Source organism: Harpia harpyja, chromosome Z (assembly GCF_026419915.1).
Source record: "Harpia harpyja isolate bHarHar1 chromosome Z, bHarHar1 primary haplotype, whole genome shotgun sequence".
NCBI classification, from domain to species: domain Eukaryota; kingdom Metazoa; phylum Chordata; class Aves; order Accipitriformes; family Accipitridae; genus Harpia; species Harpia harpyja.
In genome coordinates this window covers 28,423,900-28,441,630 of record NC_068969.1, presented here as the reverse complement: position 1 = coordinate 28,441,630, position 17,731 = coordinate 28,423,900, and the positions used below count along the sequence as shown (strand labels likewise).

Genomic DNA, 17,731 nt, shown 5'->3' with positions numbered 1-17,731 from the left:
CGTGTGCCGTGCTCCTGCTGACTGACGTCAGGAGACGATGGCTGTGACCGAGCGGGCGGCTGCTCGCCTTACTCCTCGAGTTCACCGACAGCCGCCCAGTAACGCGGACACCCGTGCTTGGGCTGCACCCGCTGCAGCTGCTGCACCCGCTGCAGCTGCTGCACCCGCTGCAGCTGCTGCACCCGCTGCAGCTGCTGCACCCGCTGCAGCTGCTGCACCCGCTGCAGCTGCTGCACCCGCGGCTGCTGCGTCCGCGGGGGTCCATCCCCCGGCGCGGCGGCCACCGATTTCTCCCGTCCGGCGTGGGGCGAGGGAATGCGGCAAGGGCCCCGGCGGTGGCCGCTGAGCCTGGACGGCCACGAATAAAAAGCCGAAGCCAGCTGGGGATTTGTAACGCAAGCGGCGCTTCCAGGTTTCTTTTCCGCTTTGCGCTTGTTCTGCTGTTGGATTTGAGATCATGTATGTGTTCTGCTGTCGATTACAGGGGGTTGTTAAAATCTAGGGAGGGAAGAGGATTCAGAAGGATTAATATGTTAGGTTTGATTTAAGGGGATTTTTTTTTTTTCCCCTCTTAGCCCTGCCCTTCATCTGTGTTAACACAGCTTTGTCTTTATTATTTTTATTTTAGGTCGGTTAATATCGTAGCCTTTGGGAACGAAAGAGACAGCTTTTCTGAGGACAATCAGCAGCCAAGCCTGATCTGGAGCTATCTCAGGAGAAGTGCTCTCATTTCCCGGATTGACAGCAGTTTGTCTGCCAGTCACGTTGGAAACCCGGTTTTTACCGAATATCAAGCCTGCGTGTTTGGAAATGTCAGACTGGTCGTACATGACTGTCCTGTCTGGGTAAGAGATCCCTCTCAATCTTTTTAACCACACTTAACAGCGTAAGTGCTTTTCATCAAACGAAAATATATCCTAGTTTTTAAATTACTCTTATAATTGTGGGATTTTGTTCATATTTTAATTACTGCTAACAGTGAAAGCATATAAAATGTAACCAGGCAAATGCTGCAAAGTCCCCGAGGTGCTACAAAAAGTTTCTCATTAACAAGTTGCTGCCCACCTCTTCTGTAGGAAGGTGATATTTTCAACTGTGCTGTTTAATGAAAACTTTATTGACGATAATCCAGAGGTAAACAAGAACCCCTTTTTCATGACACTGCATCATAAGCACTCTCCAAATATTTATCAACTATAAAACAAAGCGTACATATTTTTTCTGTAAAAATGAAAAGGCAGTCAGTTTTCCAGCTTTGAAAAGTGAAAGATTATAATATTTTATATCTTGCAAAATACAGTATATGGAGAATCATTTTACTTCTGTTATAATGAATAATCACATCTCAACATGATTTCCTTTATTTGAAGGTGAGTACAAAGGATTTTGGCACTCTTCCAAGTTGTCAGCACTTTTGTTAGTAAGTGAGACAACTTAGTTATGAGTATGAGCAGATGAGTGATTATGTAAGAAATTATGCTGATAATCTAAATTAAAACATACTTAATGACTACTTAGTAGCCTTAAAAAAAATTAAGTTTATCAGCTTTTAGAAATTAAAATAATAATCAGTTTCAGCTCCATAATTCTACCCTTAGGTTGATTTTTGCGGTCCTGTAAGGGAAATGTTTTGGGGGATCTGCGGGAATCCTAACACTTCCAGAAATACACGATCAGAAGTTTGTAATCTTAAAACTAAATGATCCAGTTTAGCTATCCTTCTGTTCTCTATTTCTCACACTTTTTTTGTCAGCTGCACTTACAGACATGAGTTCTGATGGACTGGGGGATCCTGTTTTAAGTTGCTGAAGCTGCATGTGACCTGCACGTGCAGTTTGCTGGCATCATTGGAGCGCAGCAATGAGTAAAAACTCCTGAGTATAAATTAAGGCTGTAGGACTTCAAAGGGTGTTTCAGAGGATTGGAGGTTGGTAAGGGAGGTGGGAAGGCAAGCAGGGATAGCTGGAGAAGGGCAGAGGAAAGGACCGAGGCTGGAGATGCTGTTCATGTTTTTTTATGCTCTTTTATCTGCATTTGCTCTTCTAGAAAACAAGGCTTTTCAGATCTGTAAACCTTATTACTTTTGCCCTTGAAAAGCTAGCTTTTGATTGTCTGGGACATTATGTTTCTGAGGCCTCTTGCCTTTTGCTTTCTCAGTTAGAGACAGGAGATTTATTATTGGGAATGATGAGGAACAAGTGCCATTCTTTGCTGAGTAGAAGACATCTCAGATAGCTGGACTGGACTCTGCAGGAGGTTATTTGTTCTGAGTGAAGCTGTATCCTTGATGGGGTTAGGCAGAACAGGATTGTTTTCCACAGGCTGGATGGTTGAGGTTTACTAGGTCACGGTAGTCCTTTCAGGACTGTTCCTCTGGTAGCCTGGGGAAATGGTGCAGAACAATTCAAAATGTTGATTGATGTTGCCTCAAGTCGTATTCTTCTTGGAAAAGAATTCTTGTTGCACATTACTGAAACATAGAGATGGTGGGCCTTGCATTATTTCCACCTCTATCGTCTGAGCGTAACGTAAAGGTGGATTTGCATTTTACCTGAGATTTGTATCTCATCTAGATTATATCGATATGATTAAGGCAAGCCAGTATTAGACATAAACTTGGCAACTGAGTACGCTGGTAGCTGTGAGTCTCCAAACTCAGGGCTGCCCAACTGCTCGATGTCCTTTACAGCTGTCAGTCTGGAAAAGCAACGTGGATGCAAGTTCACCAAGTAGAGCTCCTAGTGCATGGGGGGACCCTTTTGTGAGATGGCCAGATTGTGGTACAGGGTGAGTTTGCTCATGTTTTGATTTGCTGCTGCACGTGTCTTTGTCAGCCCAGGACAGTGCTCAACTTTCTGAGTCTACAGGAGGAATCAACAGCTCAAGCGTCTTCGGTTGAACTCTTCCTGATGGTATTGTGGTATTGGGCATCTTACTATGTACTATATGTCTCTCTGAAAGTGCTGCGGCAAGGTTTTCCAGCAGCTGCCAAAGCACTCATGTACTGATGGGTTGGAGAAACATGAAAGGCCTGGACCCTGTGGTCAACACTGCCACGGTGGCATTGTCCTGGTGGGCACGTGGTCGGTGAAACGGCAGCAGTGGTGCTGTGAGAGCGTGGTATTTTATAAACTGAGGGTGACCAAAACTGCAGAGCTAGGAAGCAAAGCTTCTTGGGCATGATTACCCAAGGCAATGCCCATCACATATCACAGACAGTCGTGAGGGAATGGTGTTTCCAACCTGCCGTGGGACCACTGTTTTCACACAGTGGCCCCGTAAATATTTTATTTGCCTGTGCGGGTGCTATATTCTTTGATATTGCTTGGCTTAGAAGATTTCAAGGCTAAATTCATATCTGCCAACATGTAAAACAGTGGCAGCATGTTGGAGAAGCATCTCTTTCCTGTGGCAGTTGCAGTGTGTAGGATGGAAGTGCTGACTTTGGGGAGGATGTTACTGTCACGCAGGTGACACAGGGTTGTAGAGAGAGTGGTGGAACATACTTTTCAAAATCTGGGGGCAAAATGTCACTGTTTCCAAAACTGCGCTGATCTCTGTGTGTCAATCACTGGGTATATCACAATGGCCCACTGTGTCCTGCGCTGCTTTTGCAAAGCTGCGTGCCGATATCTCCCACATGCAGGGCACAGATGCACAAGTGGGCTGACATCCTTGTGATTCATGTGGCTGGAAAACATTTTGATAAAAAATGCAGACCCAGCAGGAGAGGAGATATAAAGAACTAGGGAAAATGTATATAGGTGCTAACATCCATGCTGAATATTGTGATTTTTAATAGCTCATCACTTGCTAATGCATGCTCGAGTTGTTCTCTCATAAAACACGTTGAACTAGCATTTCCCAGTTTTTTTAATTCTTTGTGGGGTAAACCTCAGTATGAGAGATAGTAACTTACAAGGAGTAATTTGCAAGATTAATTTTAAGATTCGCTTTGGAAAAGTTGCTTTATTTAGCACTCTTTGTAGGATTTGACAGTCTTCAGGACTGAGTTGCCATTTTATCGGTTTGCATGTAGTTTGCAACTTTAGTCACTTTACACTGAATTTTGTTATGCTTTTGGATAAGTACAAGTAAAAACTGCAGAAAAAGTGCAGGCAAAATTTGTAATATCTGATGGCAAGTGAATCTTCTTCAACTTCAGAATGAAGCATAGCATGCAACCTGTAATTAATATTTTGATTCATTTTAATTATGATGCTGGAAAATAAATGGCAGCATGAAAACTTCACTGTGAGTGTCCCCTACCTGCATTACCTCTCTTGTTCTTTGCTCTCTCACTTGGAGCAGTACTATAAGGATACGAGAGTGTTTCGGTCCTGGGCTGGGGGTCTCACTGTCCTTTTTAATTTGTTTCCTCTGTGAGCCACCTGGTTTTGGTTTTTTGCTTTTGTTTTTTGTTGTGTGGTGGTTCGTTTGTTTTTTTTTTTTCCCACCAGGGAACAATACCTCCAGAAATTTTTTCTTTTCCCCTAGTTAGTCAAAACTGCCCAGTTTCTAGAGAATCACTGGCATTGTCATGTTCCCAGTAGCAGAAATGTTACAAAAGGAGAAAATAGAGCAGCTGGGTTTTGGGGAGTGCCTTGTGCTGAGTTAGGCACTTGCAGACGTATAGATGCTGTGCTGTGTTTGTACCTGCTCAGAGGCTTGCACAGAGCTGCAGACCTTCATGGGACTCACTAGTGCTCAAATATATTAACTGCAATTTTGCAAAGGTGTTCTGTGAATTATTTTTTTCAAATTCTCCCTTTCAACAATCTCTGTCCATGACTCTTTTCCTGTTTTTTCTGTCTGCTTTTTTTGCACCAGCAGTAGTAGTTCCTTGAATCCTGTGACCTTTCTTATCTCCGTGGTATTATGCATGGTGTAGTTATTTGGGTTTTTCCCTGCAGCAGCATCCTTGTGCTCCTTGTGCTGGGTAGGCTGGCCAGCCCTTAACATGTCTGAAGATAAAGGAATCTGATCCACTTTTAAATTTTATTCATTACTTTTAGTAATCCAGTCATATTACTGCTTCAGTACAAAACCGTAGCTTGCAACTTTTTATTTTTTAGTATGTCATCCTTTCTCATATTTAAGCTTGGCTGTCTGAAGTTGGCAGTTTACAACAAGTGATCGTATCCTAGTAAATTATTTTCCCTACTGTGTTCTTTATTTTTGCTTTTTACAAATATTATTAAATTACTTTATGAGAGGACAACACAGGAAGGACAATGCTAGCCTTCATTAATTTTGTTTCTGGGTCAGCTCAACCAGTTAAAGCTGTTTTGGAAAGCCTTGAGTGAAAAACAAAAGTGGCATTCCAGGGTTGTGGTCTGAATTCCCTCAATTTCTGAAGAAGATACTTCCTTCTATGCTGCATGTTACTTAGCTAAGTTCAGGGTTCTAGCAAGTTATGGAGAGTACGCACGCAAAATTTGTCCTGCTGTGGACCTGGCTGATTAGAAATTGCAGAGAAATCTTGAAAAAATGGGGAAGGCTCTGGTACGTGGTGTGGAAAGCGTCGCTGGAAGGAAGGCTCTGTTAATGGAGAATGGGTCTGTAAATGGATCCTAAAGAGAGATGAACTTTCCAATATTCCCAATGCAGCTGTCTTGGATCCTGGGGCAATCCCAGGGGAATGAATGGTCCTCGGGGGTGGCTGGGCTCCCTTGTCCCCCCAAAGAGCGTTTGCTATTGCTGCTGCTCCAGATCAAGGGCTGGGCTAGGTAGACTTGGGGACATTTACGAGCAGGTTTTAGAAAGAGTGTGGGCATTGCAAGGACACAGTGGGTTTCATTGCCATACCATAAAGGCATTCATAAATTATGTTTAACAAAGCAAGTATTGTCCTCTCAAGGGGTCATGTGATTTTGTAGGGAAATCAGGCCTCCATTGCCTCTGAAGGCTTTATTTTCAACATTAATGCTTGAGAAGTATGACTTACTAATGGGAAACATATATTATGAGATGCTTATAATGGAGACACACAAGGACAAAATGAAGGTTTTTTCTAATAAGTCCTGAGAGGAGTAGCAACAGGAATATAATTGTAATTAATAAGGTCATATTGTAATAACCTTAGCTATGCAGTTATTTTTCCTTTTGTCAATGGCTGTCTTGGGAAATGACAAGAGCGGGAAGCATGATGAGGAGTAGCTGCTGCATAAATTTCATAGATGGAGCCTGGAGTGAACATTATTCCTGAATATGAACTGTTGCTCTTCATCTAAAGAAATTCCCTCTGTCATTTTTGCATGAAAGCTTCCCTAGAAGTGACAATCAAGGAGGCTCCAGATGCTCTGTCCCAGTGATGCCTTGGGCAAATAACCCTTCGTTGTCAGAGACCTTTTTGGAGGATTTTCCCAGCACAGAGCAGCAATCTGAGCAGTCTATGCTATGCTTGATGCAAATTGAAAATAATTGCAACCAGACCTCTGGAAACTTGTTTTTCTCCTCTGTGTTTTTAAACATAACATCCATCTTCACGAATGGGCTTTTGGGGGTGTTAAATATGTGAGGGCATAGGGAAACTGCACAACAGTAACAGAAATTGGGTGCCATGGGGTGTTGGGTTGGTACATTCTGCATTTTTCACTTCTTCATGTACCCAGGCCTGGCCCTTACCCCGGGAAAGTGGGGTCCATCCCCCCCAAAACTTAATAAACTTTGGTAAAATCCATCTTGCTGGGGTTAACAGAGGCACACGGTGGTGGCACAGGGCAGTGGAGGAAAGGACAGACCTCCACAAATGTGCTGCAAGGTGCAGCCACACACACCTGGGAAGCTGTTACAGCCTGTACCACCTTTCCATAGGATTTCTTTCCTGTAATAGTTAAACAAAGAAGTGTATTTGCACACCTATGCAGCTGTTTTCAAGTAAGGATTTTGCTAGTTTTCCCCACACTTGCAGAGATGGAAATATGGCAAGTTGGGCTAAGTACAAAAAGGGTAGGGGAATCGTATGAGCTTGTTTTGTTTTCCAAAATATAACTACTTTTCTAAGTAGCATTATTTTCATTAGGGGAAAAAACCCCCTGTATGTGTTTTTGCTGTATGATATTGACCCCTTAAGCTGCTGTTGTGTTGCATGCATGAGCAAGCACATGCAGACAGACACAAGTCTACTACCTCAACATATTCTGTTGAGATTTCCATCAGCGAGCAGAGCATTAGAGCTGCCCCTGGTTGAGGTTAGGGCATGGAGGGTCTTCCAGACTGGTGTTTTACTGGATGATGCTCTAATTGGAGAGCCACGATGAGGGCTGGGGCCAGAGCAGAGCATGTGTCTGGATGTATATCAGATAACTGGCGTCCCATCCTCTTCTGCTGGTGGGGCTGGTGTCAGGATGGAGCCACAGCTTGATGCACTTTGGTGTCTAGAAGCCCTGTCCTCTGCTGTAGGTCAGGACTAGGTTTATGCTGAAGCTAAAGCATGAGAGTCAAAGTTGGTTCTTCCCTTGGGCATGGCTCTGTTCATATTGACCAAAAACTTAGAAAACTTCACAAAATCGTTCTGTTTTGTAACATGAAATGGTGTCATAGTGCACTGGAGATTTAGCTGTAAATTTTTAGCTGTAAAATGGAGGGAGCTACAAACCATATACAAACATACCACTACATGTAAGAAATACATATTACATTCTGTAAGAAGGTTGCATAAACTTTTTTTATTATTAATGCTTAAAGTTGTGTTGGAGTTCTTTTTTATTCGTGCAACTGTGCTCTGGACCTTGGTGGTGATACTGCTGGTTATCACTGACCTCGGAGATGGGCATGTACAAACTGGCCTGAGCTTGAAGACAGGCAGCTAGAAGAAAATTGCAAAGGAACAGGCATGCTTTCTGTCTGCCAGCATAGAACAACTAAATATTCTATGTTATTTTTTGGTTTGTATTGTATTTTTCCCTTAAACCTTTGTCATGTTAAATGTATACAACCCTACTAAAAATTCTCTGTTGAGATCTTCATCAGCTAAAATATATTAAAGCTGTCCCTTGAAAATTCTCAATTTTTGCCTGACTATGTGATAAGATTCTGCAAATGCCCATCTAGCTGGCTGTCTCAAAGCAATGTAGCAGGTAGTCTTACCGCTATAGGTGCTAAACGTGTGTTTATGTATTAACTTTATATTCTTAACACAGCCAAGATTACTCTGTTAAATGCTGGTGGAGATTTTCCTTAGCCTGGGATTATAATAGTCTCTACCTGAGCTGACTGAAAAAAAAAATGCGAAGAGCAGTGCTCTTAAAGCTCATCAACATGGTGAATCACACAATATCTATTCATGATAATTTGTTAACTGTCTGTCATTTTCCTATTACAGAACAAGAACATCTATTAAAGAAACTAATGGGAATGCCTATTATACTTTAAGTTCATTTCCTGACTTATTTTTGTTAAAGACAACACCTAAATTGGGTATGATGTGCACTGACAGTCTAGGCAAATATTTGCTGACTGATACACTTCTGTCAAGTTCGTGCTACCTCTTGTACTTAAGAGTATTGCAGCTACCTCACCGTAGGTTTGAAACAATGACTCTTTGAAGTGATCAAAAATAATTATATTGACAATTCAAGCCACTTGTTGATATTAATAATCTTTTATGCATTTCTCTGGTTCCCATCTGTAATGCTCTTCTGTGACCTGTTCTTCAAAATCAAACTGACCATCCCCAACCCAAACTTTGGGTCCCTTTTGGCACTTCTTCTGTGCTGACTCTTTCACATCTTCTTAATTTCATGATTGCTTGTTTCCATTTTTTCCTCAAGATCCCAAGTTCTTCTAGCTTTGCCTCATGTTGTACAGGACTGTTACAGAATCATAGAATGGTTTGGGTTGGAAGGGACCTTTATAGACCATCTAGTCCAACACCCTGCCATGGACAGGGACATCTTTCATTAGATCAGGTTGCTCAGAGCCCCATCCAACCTGGCGTTGAACATTTCCAGGGATGGGGCATCCACGGTTTCCCTGAGCAACCTGTTTCAATGTCACACCATCCTCATTAAAAAAAAACAAAAGTCTTCCTTATATCAAGTCTAAACCTACCCTCTTTTGGTTGAAAACCATTGCCCCTTGTCTTGTCACTACAGGCCCTGGTAAGAAGTCTCTCTCCATCTTTCTTATGAGCCCTCTTTAAGTATTGAATGGCCACAATAAGGTTTGTGGGTTCCAAGATGTTGTAGTATTTTTGTTTTGTGAGTTGATTTTCAGTTCTCTGGACCAGTTCCAGATTTTCATCAAGAATTTTCAATTGAGCATATGTACAAAGCCATGGCTTTCATTGGTATTTCTAAGCTACCTTCAGGTAAGACAGAAATTGTGAAACTATAGGTCTCATGACAAATATACAAGTATTACCTGTATGTTACAGGGGATATAGCACAGTTGTAAATTAACAGGATACAAAATCATTTTAGAGTGTGAGACTTACACTTACAGCGCAGAACAATGACAAATTGAATGTGAAGTCAAGAAAGTTTAGTTATGTGATTAAAGGCCTTATCCTGAAGACATTAACACTTCTTAAAGCTACATGAAAGCTCTTGTGAAGCAGATAAAAATCACACCCAACTGCTGAAACTTGTATTTAAAGGTTCATAGGTACATAGCATAGTTCTGTGTAACCCTCTCCCTAAAATGTTGTGATAAATAATGGTTTTGTATGAATTGCTGCAAACCTCTACCACTGAAGCTGCTTTTATTTCCTTAATGAAAACATTTGAAAGTTAAGTAATTAAACCAGTAAAGTTTCTTCCTGCAAAGTATATTTCTAGAGAAACCCTATTTTTTCTTCCTGAAAAATTCCTGAATTCATAAAAGAGATTTATTGTGTGCTACAATGAACAACTTGTTCTCCAGACAAGGAAATTACAAAGCATGAATTCTGGTCTTTGTTGCACGTCTTCAAATAAGAGATTAACTTATCAGTTAAAAATACTTTTGTAAGGTTTTGCATTAAGACTGTTGAATATTTCACCTTTTCCTTTATAGACAGGAAATCTTTGATCAGTGTTTTTTCTGTTTAGGATATATTTGACAGTGACTGGTACACCTCTCGCAGTCTCATTGGAGGAGCTGATATTATTGTGATTAAATACTCTGTCAATGACAAGACTTCATTTCAAGAACTAAAGGACGGTTATGTACCAATGATAAAAAAGGCCTCAAACCACTCTTCAGTTCCGGTGATAATTTCTGCTATTGGTGCACGAAAAACCGGTATGTATCCAGTCTTCTGTAGTAATAGTTAAAATCTCACTTGGAAGTTAGATATGCTGTAATTTCAGTAGAAGCTGATTGTTTTTCCAAGTTGCTGACAGAAACAATTAGTCTGTCAGGATGATGGTAATATGTGCATGTATTATGGCTCTGTAGACTGGTGTATTGGCAAGAGCATTATGCTTAATTAACCCTGGTGATGAAAGGCATCCTATCCTGCTTTGACCTCTGCAACGACTCTTCTTGTGGAGCCATCACACACGGGGATTAAATCTGGTGCTCTGGATTAAGCAGCATACGTTTGAGTGTATGAAATGAATCTTATGGTTACCAGTTCTCTCTGGTCATGTCTCAGGTATAAAATATCTCTCGTGTAGGAGATTAAAACTAAGTCCATCAGCTTGCGACCACTGGCAAAGGGGTGGGAAATTCTCTGGCATGCTGTCGTAAGAACAGACACACCAGCCCTTTGGGTACCACAAAGTGCCACATGCTGCTGCGTCAACGGAGCTGACCTGTCACGGCAGGGTAGCTATGGTATAGCTATGGTATAGCTTATGTGTTCACATAACACCCTGTCCAGGCTGATCAGCAGTCTGCTGTGAGAGCAATGCAAATTGATTTTGCTCTGAATGTTTAGCTACCACAAAGTTGTTGTTGCTGGCTAATCAATATCAAAATCAAAGTCTCATGAGTGTGGAAGGACCGAGTGGACTTACAAGTGTCCAGCAGCTGACGAGGGCAATGCTGGTGAGAATACATTCACTGTTTGGGTAGACGTTAGCAAGTCCTCTCTGTTTACATCAGGGAAATAAAGTTCCAAAAGAGTAGCACAGATACCGATAGAACAAACATACAAACTTTGTTTTGTGTTTCCAAATGTTTTGCATTCTGCTTTTGTTGATTTTCATATGGTCTTTTTAGGTGTGCGGCCTGATTTTTAGTTTGGGGTTTTTTTTTTCTAAATCAATGAATGCAAAACCTGAGTCTGTGAGTCGTCTTTTACTTTATGAGTTTGACTAAAACAAGTGTTTCTGAGCATCTGTCCTGCTATGAGTAAGGGACATGATGGATGTAGATGTAGACATTTATTTTATAGTGTACAAAAAAAATATTAAACTATATGAAGTATGTCTTCTGTGGCTGTAATGCTCAGTTTTGCCAGGGTCTACATAGATATCTTTTTGCTCAGTGATTGACAAAAGACTGTTAAAGAACTCTGTAACAATTAAATCTTTATTTTCTTCCCTCTAGTAATTAATTGATAATGATCAAATGTTTTTAAGCTCTGATTTATACAGGGATAATAAATCTGCCATTCTAAAGGCAAGGTGTTGCTAAACTAACGTTTGTCTTCCCGAACACCTTTTCTTACACTTTTTGTTTAAGCACACTATACCACCAGTCTGAGTGACTCCACTACTGGGATTTTTCTTTTCCACTTTTTTTTTCCTGTCTTCCTCCCTAAATAATGTGACCGTGGGAGAAGTCAGGCTCTCCAGCCGCAGTTTCACTTTGGGACCGGCTGGAGCAGACTGCTGTGCACACACAGAACCCTTTTGTTTCTAGTAGGTATTTGTGAACACAGCAGTTTGCTCATACAAATTACTAAGATCTTAATCCTCTGTAGTAGCAAGTGGTGCTGCCAAAAGAAATAAAAGAAAAGCTGTGTTATTACATATTATCCATAGGTCTGAGCAGAGGAAATTAATGTAGAGCATGCACGGCACATTTGGAAACACATCCATGGCCGGCAACTTCTTCCTGGCATTAAGCAAAGTTGAGCCAAGGTCGCTAACAGATTTTTAGCAGTTAACTGGTGTGGTGACTGATTCTGCCCCCCTTCTCTTTGCAAACATTGCTGACACAAAACCACGAGCACCTTGCCACAGCGGGCAAGACAGAAAGCTGCACGCTTTGATGGAGCTCTGCCTGTGGTTTGTGGTTTGCTTTCGGATCACGGCGGCAAGTAATTGCGCGGAGGTAGAGCTTCTCTCCAAGAGCTGACTTGAGGACAGAGCCAGCTGAGGATCTCACTAACATCGTGACATCCTCCCGGCCAGGGACACTTGACTGGGTGACATTCCCAGTCGCCTTCATTGTAACCATGAGCAATATCTGTATTATCATTGCTCTTATCACTGCTGAGTTCATAACGGCTTTTATCCATCGTTACTTGAATAGAGTCAGATCTGTCAGATCTAACATAGAAAGCATTAGCGAGTATTTAGATGCTTAATAAAGTATACATACGTTAGTAATTCTGATGTTTGGCTGGTTTAACTCTCTCCCTACTGGAGCTCAATGCGTTCTGTTCTTTTGTCTCCCATTTGCAAACATTATCCTATGGACATTGGTGTGGTACTGTACATGGACCCACTTTAAAGAACAGTTGGGTGGAAGTAAGGCAGCCGGGGAGGGATCTGGGCACTGTTGTGACCCAGACCTGCCCGACAGCCTCAACCTTTACCGACGCATAACCCCTCAGGGCAGTCAGGTTATGACAACTGGCATAATCTTAAAAACACCTATTTTGGCTTAAAAAAAATTTTTGTAAAATTTGTGTAATTGAATCATATTCCGCAGTATGTACATGCCAGTAACAGCTGGGACAGCAGTGGAAATTTTTCCCTTCCATTATAGTGCATGCTTTCTGCATGGACAAGCCACAATAATTAAAGAAGTTTAAGGGTGACATTAATGAATGGTAACACCTGCAGGCTAGTACAACACCTGTGCATATCAGGATACTGAGGCCCTAAGCCAAAACTGACTTCTGGAAGTCCTGCTTGACTTTTCCACCTTTGCAAAACTGAATGTAAATTAACGCTGATGAAATGTAAACTGAGTTTTGTATAGCAGCTAATATTTTGAACCGATTAATAAGAAGTTGGGTTTTTTTGCAATAATTATCGATTTCTTATTATAAAATGACTATGTTTCCATTTCTCTTTTTGTTGTTTTCTAAATAGTAAATCTTTACAATTATAGGAAGCTAAATATTCTGGATTATTTGACAAAAATGTTTTTTTTTTGCATGACTTTATACCCCAGGAGTGTCTTGCACCTGCCCCCTGTGCACTTTGGACAGGAGGAGCTGCGTCACCACCTCCGAGGGAGTTCAGCTTGCCAAGGAACTGGGAGCCACTTACCTTGAACTGCACGCTCTTAATGACTTCTACGTACAGAAGTACTTTGGAGGAGTGGTGAGTGAGAAACCCCTGGGTTGAAAGCAGCGTGGCACACATGGGAGGTGCATGACCAATGTCAGGGCTTCGGAGAGCGAGCGGAGGCACACCATGAGCCCTCCCACCGATGCTAGATTTAGATTAGGTATTATGAAGAAAATCTTTACTGTGAGGGTGGTGAGGCACTGGCACAGGTTGCCCACAGAGGCTGTGGATGCCCCATCCCTGGAAGTGTTCAAGGCCAGGTTGGATGGGGCTTGGAGCAACCTGGTCTAGTGGAAGGTGTCCCTGCCCGTGGCAGGGGGGTTGGAACGAGATGCTCTTTAGAGGTCCCTTCCAACCCAAACCATTCTACGATTCCGTGATTCTATGATTCTAGCTAAATTGGCAGTACTGAGGTTGCTCCAGTTTTAGCTACCTTCGAGGAAGTTTTAGGAAAGTCACAGTACACACTGCAAGAATTCCCCCCCACCCCTCCATTCCTGTCCTTTATCTTGCTGGGATGGGATAACCAAACCCCATCTGGACAAGGCACTTGACAATGCCATTCCACTCTGAATATGAGTCCTGTTTTGAGCAGGTGCCCTGGGTGGGTGACCTTCACAGGTCCCTTCCAAGCTGAATCATTCCATAATGTTCCGATATTTTTAATTTTAATTGCTCAAACTCTCACAGCTCTTCTACTTGTAAAGGGAGACAGATGAGATGATTGTTGAATTGCCTGGTTTTTAGCATATTGTTGTGGTCGCTCGGTTTGCAGTCGTGACACAATTTGCAATCCTGAGCAGAGCCTGGGGTCAGCTGCAGTGAAGCTGAACAAGGCAGAAGCTGAGAAGCTTGTTAAAATGTCCTACCTTTAATAAGCTTATTCTCTTTCCACTCTCCTGAAGACAGGGAAGCCCGCTGAGCAGTTTCTAAATACAGTCTTTCAGATGTATTTGTCTTCTCCACGAAATTATTTCACACTGGTATTTCATTTTCAGTTTTATGAGGTGTTTTAAGCTCAGTCTTCTTTTGAATCTTTTGGTTACTTTCCCAGTGGCATTTGTGCTTGAACAAAAACATGCAGTTCTTTCAGGAGAGTAATTGCACATAGTGTGTGCTGTTCTTGTCCCTGGTGTGTAAGTACAATGTGTTCCCATGGGATTTGATAGTAACTTGGAATATCTGGCACAACAGTTAGCCAGTTTCTATTGGATCCCTTCATTCCTAATTAAAACCGAGGAAGGCATGCAACATCTGTCCAGCTGGAACATTTTTCTAGTTTTTAGGAAGCACTATATGGGCCATAGTAATACCTTGGGTGATGAAAGTGTTTAAGACACGCATTAATTCGAACTAAACCACCCTTTGTGCCTCTTCATTCCTGTAAAAGGGATCATTTCCCCTCAGGTACATTTTTATTGCAGTGATGATGCTTGTAGTCTGTCCCAGTGAGACAAACCTTGCCCACAAAGATCAGCCTGTAGTATGACTTTTTCAGAGGACATGGTAACATTGCGTGGTGATGGTGGTAGTCAGTTGCAAGCTGAAGAGCTTGTATATGGTTCTGTTACTTCTGTCACTTGCACTTCATCATTATCCACCAAGTCTTATTCTTCTCTGTAATTCTATAATTGGCATCCATGGAAGGTGGTAAATTGGATATCTTTGTACCTGTCATTTCTGGGAAGGTTAAATACGAGAGAATTAACTGCCATAATTTGAATAAATAGCCTTTTAAATTGTGCTAATTCCAACTGCATTTGGTACCTGCTCCTGGTAAAGGGGTGCTGGGACTCTCCTGGGTGACTGTTCGTAGTGGTAGTAGCCTCAGTCCTGCATACAGCACCCGCTCGTTCTCCTTAGTTTGATGTCTAGGTTGTTCTTAAATAACTAGGTTTTTTTAAAAATACATTTCGTGTTTTAGCTGGAATATTTTATGATCCAAACTTTGAATCAGAAGTCATCTGAAAAAATGAAGAAAAGGAAAAAGACGCAGAAGTGCCATCGAGTTCAACCACCTCAGCTTGAACAGCCAGGTGCTCGCTGATGTCTGGTCTCTAGTATCACTCGTTATGTGTGTCATGTTCTTTGCACAATTAACATTTTGTAATCATTACGGTGAGCTGTGCTATCTATCATCAGCTATTCTGGTTATGTTGCTCTAGTGTCATCATCTTTTAGTGATGCTTTAATTAATTTGGGGGGAATTGTGAAGCAATATGTAGCATTGCAATGGACTTCTAATTTATTTCAGGCAAAAATAATAGGAGTGGTTTTCTGGTGCATGAAATAGTGCAAAGGTAAATTAATAAAAGCATTACATAAAAGCGTTATAGAGAAATTACAAAAGGAAGTCGTTACATCATTCTTTATTATTCTACAATATCATCAAGTAATGTTTTTGTTTGCTGCAAACAAAACAAAGGAGAGGTGTATGCCCCTGCACATGATTTCTAAGCATCTGATGCATTCATTCCGCGATGTACTTACTGATAAGTAGTTACCTCTAAATACATAGCTGTCTCCTCTCACACGTACTAGAGATTCACTCAGATCCCTTAGGTTTGGGATTCACAGGCCAGGTTTCTTTCAAACCTGAGTGCCTGCAGAGGTTTCGTAAAAGGATGGACACTTTTTACTAAACAAAGTATTTCTTATATTATTTTACTATACTAAGTATTTCCATTTTTAGAGTATTTTACTAAACATACTCAAATGGCATATAAGAAATTTTCTTGTTGAATACTTCTTTCAAAAATTGTCCTTCATTTGATCAGCTCTCTGGGAACAGCGTTGTCCCGCGGTTAATCCTTGCTTCAGTTCTACAGCCCGACTCGTTGCCTTTCGCAGAAAAAATGCCGATCTTAAAGGGCGAAGCCTCGCACTACGACGCGGACCTGCACAACCTGCTCTGCTGCTGCCAGTGCGCGGACGTGGCGTTCTGCCCCGAAGACCTCAGCACGGTGGTGGAGGCTCACAAGATCATCCTCTGCTCCGTCAGCCACCTCTTCATGCTGCTTTTCGAGGTGAAGACCCCCGCCGACATCCGCGACGCCTCCATCGTGCGGACGGCGCGGAGCCTCTTTGCGGTGGAGGCGGGGGACGCCTTACCCCCGGCCCCCCGCGGCATCCCACCCTGCGTCCCGCCGGTGAGGGTGGTGGTGAAGGACTCCGTCTTCTGCTCTTGTCTCCCGGACATCCTCCACTTCATTTATTCAGGTACCCTCCCCGGGAACGGGTCCGGCTGCTCATTTCTCGTACAGCTGATGCCTCCTGAAGGAGGACGTGCGTCACCCCAAGGAACGCGCCTTTGCTGTTGGGAGGTGGCGTTCTGCCGTGTTGGTACGTCTGTTCTGTCCCTTGTGATTATTACGAGCAACGCCTATATGAAAAAAGCCCTTCCCCTAGATTTAGTAAAAATTAAATTAGTTGTCATTCCAGATCTAGCGAACGTAAATTAAGCACAATATTTTACTGAACAAAGTCCGTAAGCTAACGCCAATAATATTCAAAAGGTTTGCCAAAAAAATCTAGAGTTTGAGATGGTTTCAGATCCCAGGCTTTTGAAATACTTAAAATTGTTGCATGTTCTAAACACATGGACGAGAGTTCAGGGTTACTTAAGAAAACTCAAGTGATTTCTCTTCTGGATGTGGTGCCGCTGAAGAGAAAACAGTGATAACTGGTTGGAATGCAGGGGGCTCTGATATACTGCATGCATTTTGCTACCAGTTCGGTACAGGCAGGGACCTCACCTGCCTAATCCCAGCTGTCATTGAAACGGCACTGACACTTTAACTTTTCAAATGTTGCTTAGGAATCCTTAGGTGACAGAGAACTATTTTTTTTCCTGGAAGTACCTGATACCCGTTTGTTCTTTATAAAATATTTTGCAAGCTGTCAGCACATAAGAATATCTATTTGATATTTGTTGAAAGAATTAGTAGGCTTTTTAATGATGCATTCTGATTTTAACTGTAACTTTAAAAAAAGCCCCAAATAATTATAATGTTAGAGCTGCGTCTGTAAAGAAGCTTAGTCAATACCTGTAGAGTGATACCTGCCTGATGTATGAAAAGGATTTCTGCCTTAGTAGCTGAGACATGAACTCTGGCTTGTGAAGACACAAGGGAGACACTTTCAGTTAGAGTTTGTACATTGAAAACATCCTTTCAGTTCTTTCCAAACCAGTCTAAAACATAAAGAACAGATGCAGAAGTTTTTTAGTGTGAATGGATTTATTATTTTTTTTTTATTATTTATTAGTGACATGAATAGGGGATTAAGCCTGGAATTTCAGCAGGTGATAGATAAGCGCAGCATCTTCATCT

At 41.9% G+C, this 17,731-nt stretch overlaps 1 protein-coding gene across 1 annotated transcript in view; it reads left to right on the top strand.

Moving 5' to 3' along the window:
- Positions 1–292: 292 nt before the first annotated feature.
- The window catches only part of LOC128137003 (rho-related BTB domain-containing protein 3-like), a 36,427-nt gene continuing 18,988 nt past the window's right edge, over positions 293–17,731 (top strand). The window contains exons 1-6 of the mRNA XM_052777546.1: positions 293–459; positions 629–845; positions 10,035–10,227; positions 13,282–13,433; positions 15,325–15,436; positions 16,251–16,619. Coding sequence (XP_052633506.1) covers positions 458–459; positions 629–845; positions 10,035–10,227; positions 13,282–13,433; positions 15,325–15,436; positions 16,251–16,619 — 1,045 coding nt within the window. The 5' untranslated portion in view covers positions 293–457. The remainder of the gene's footprint in view (positions 460–628; positions 846–10,034; positions 10,228–13,281; positions 13,434–15,324; positions 15,437–16,250; positions 16,620–17,731) is intronic.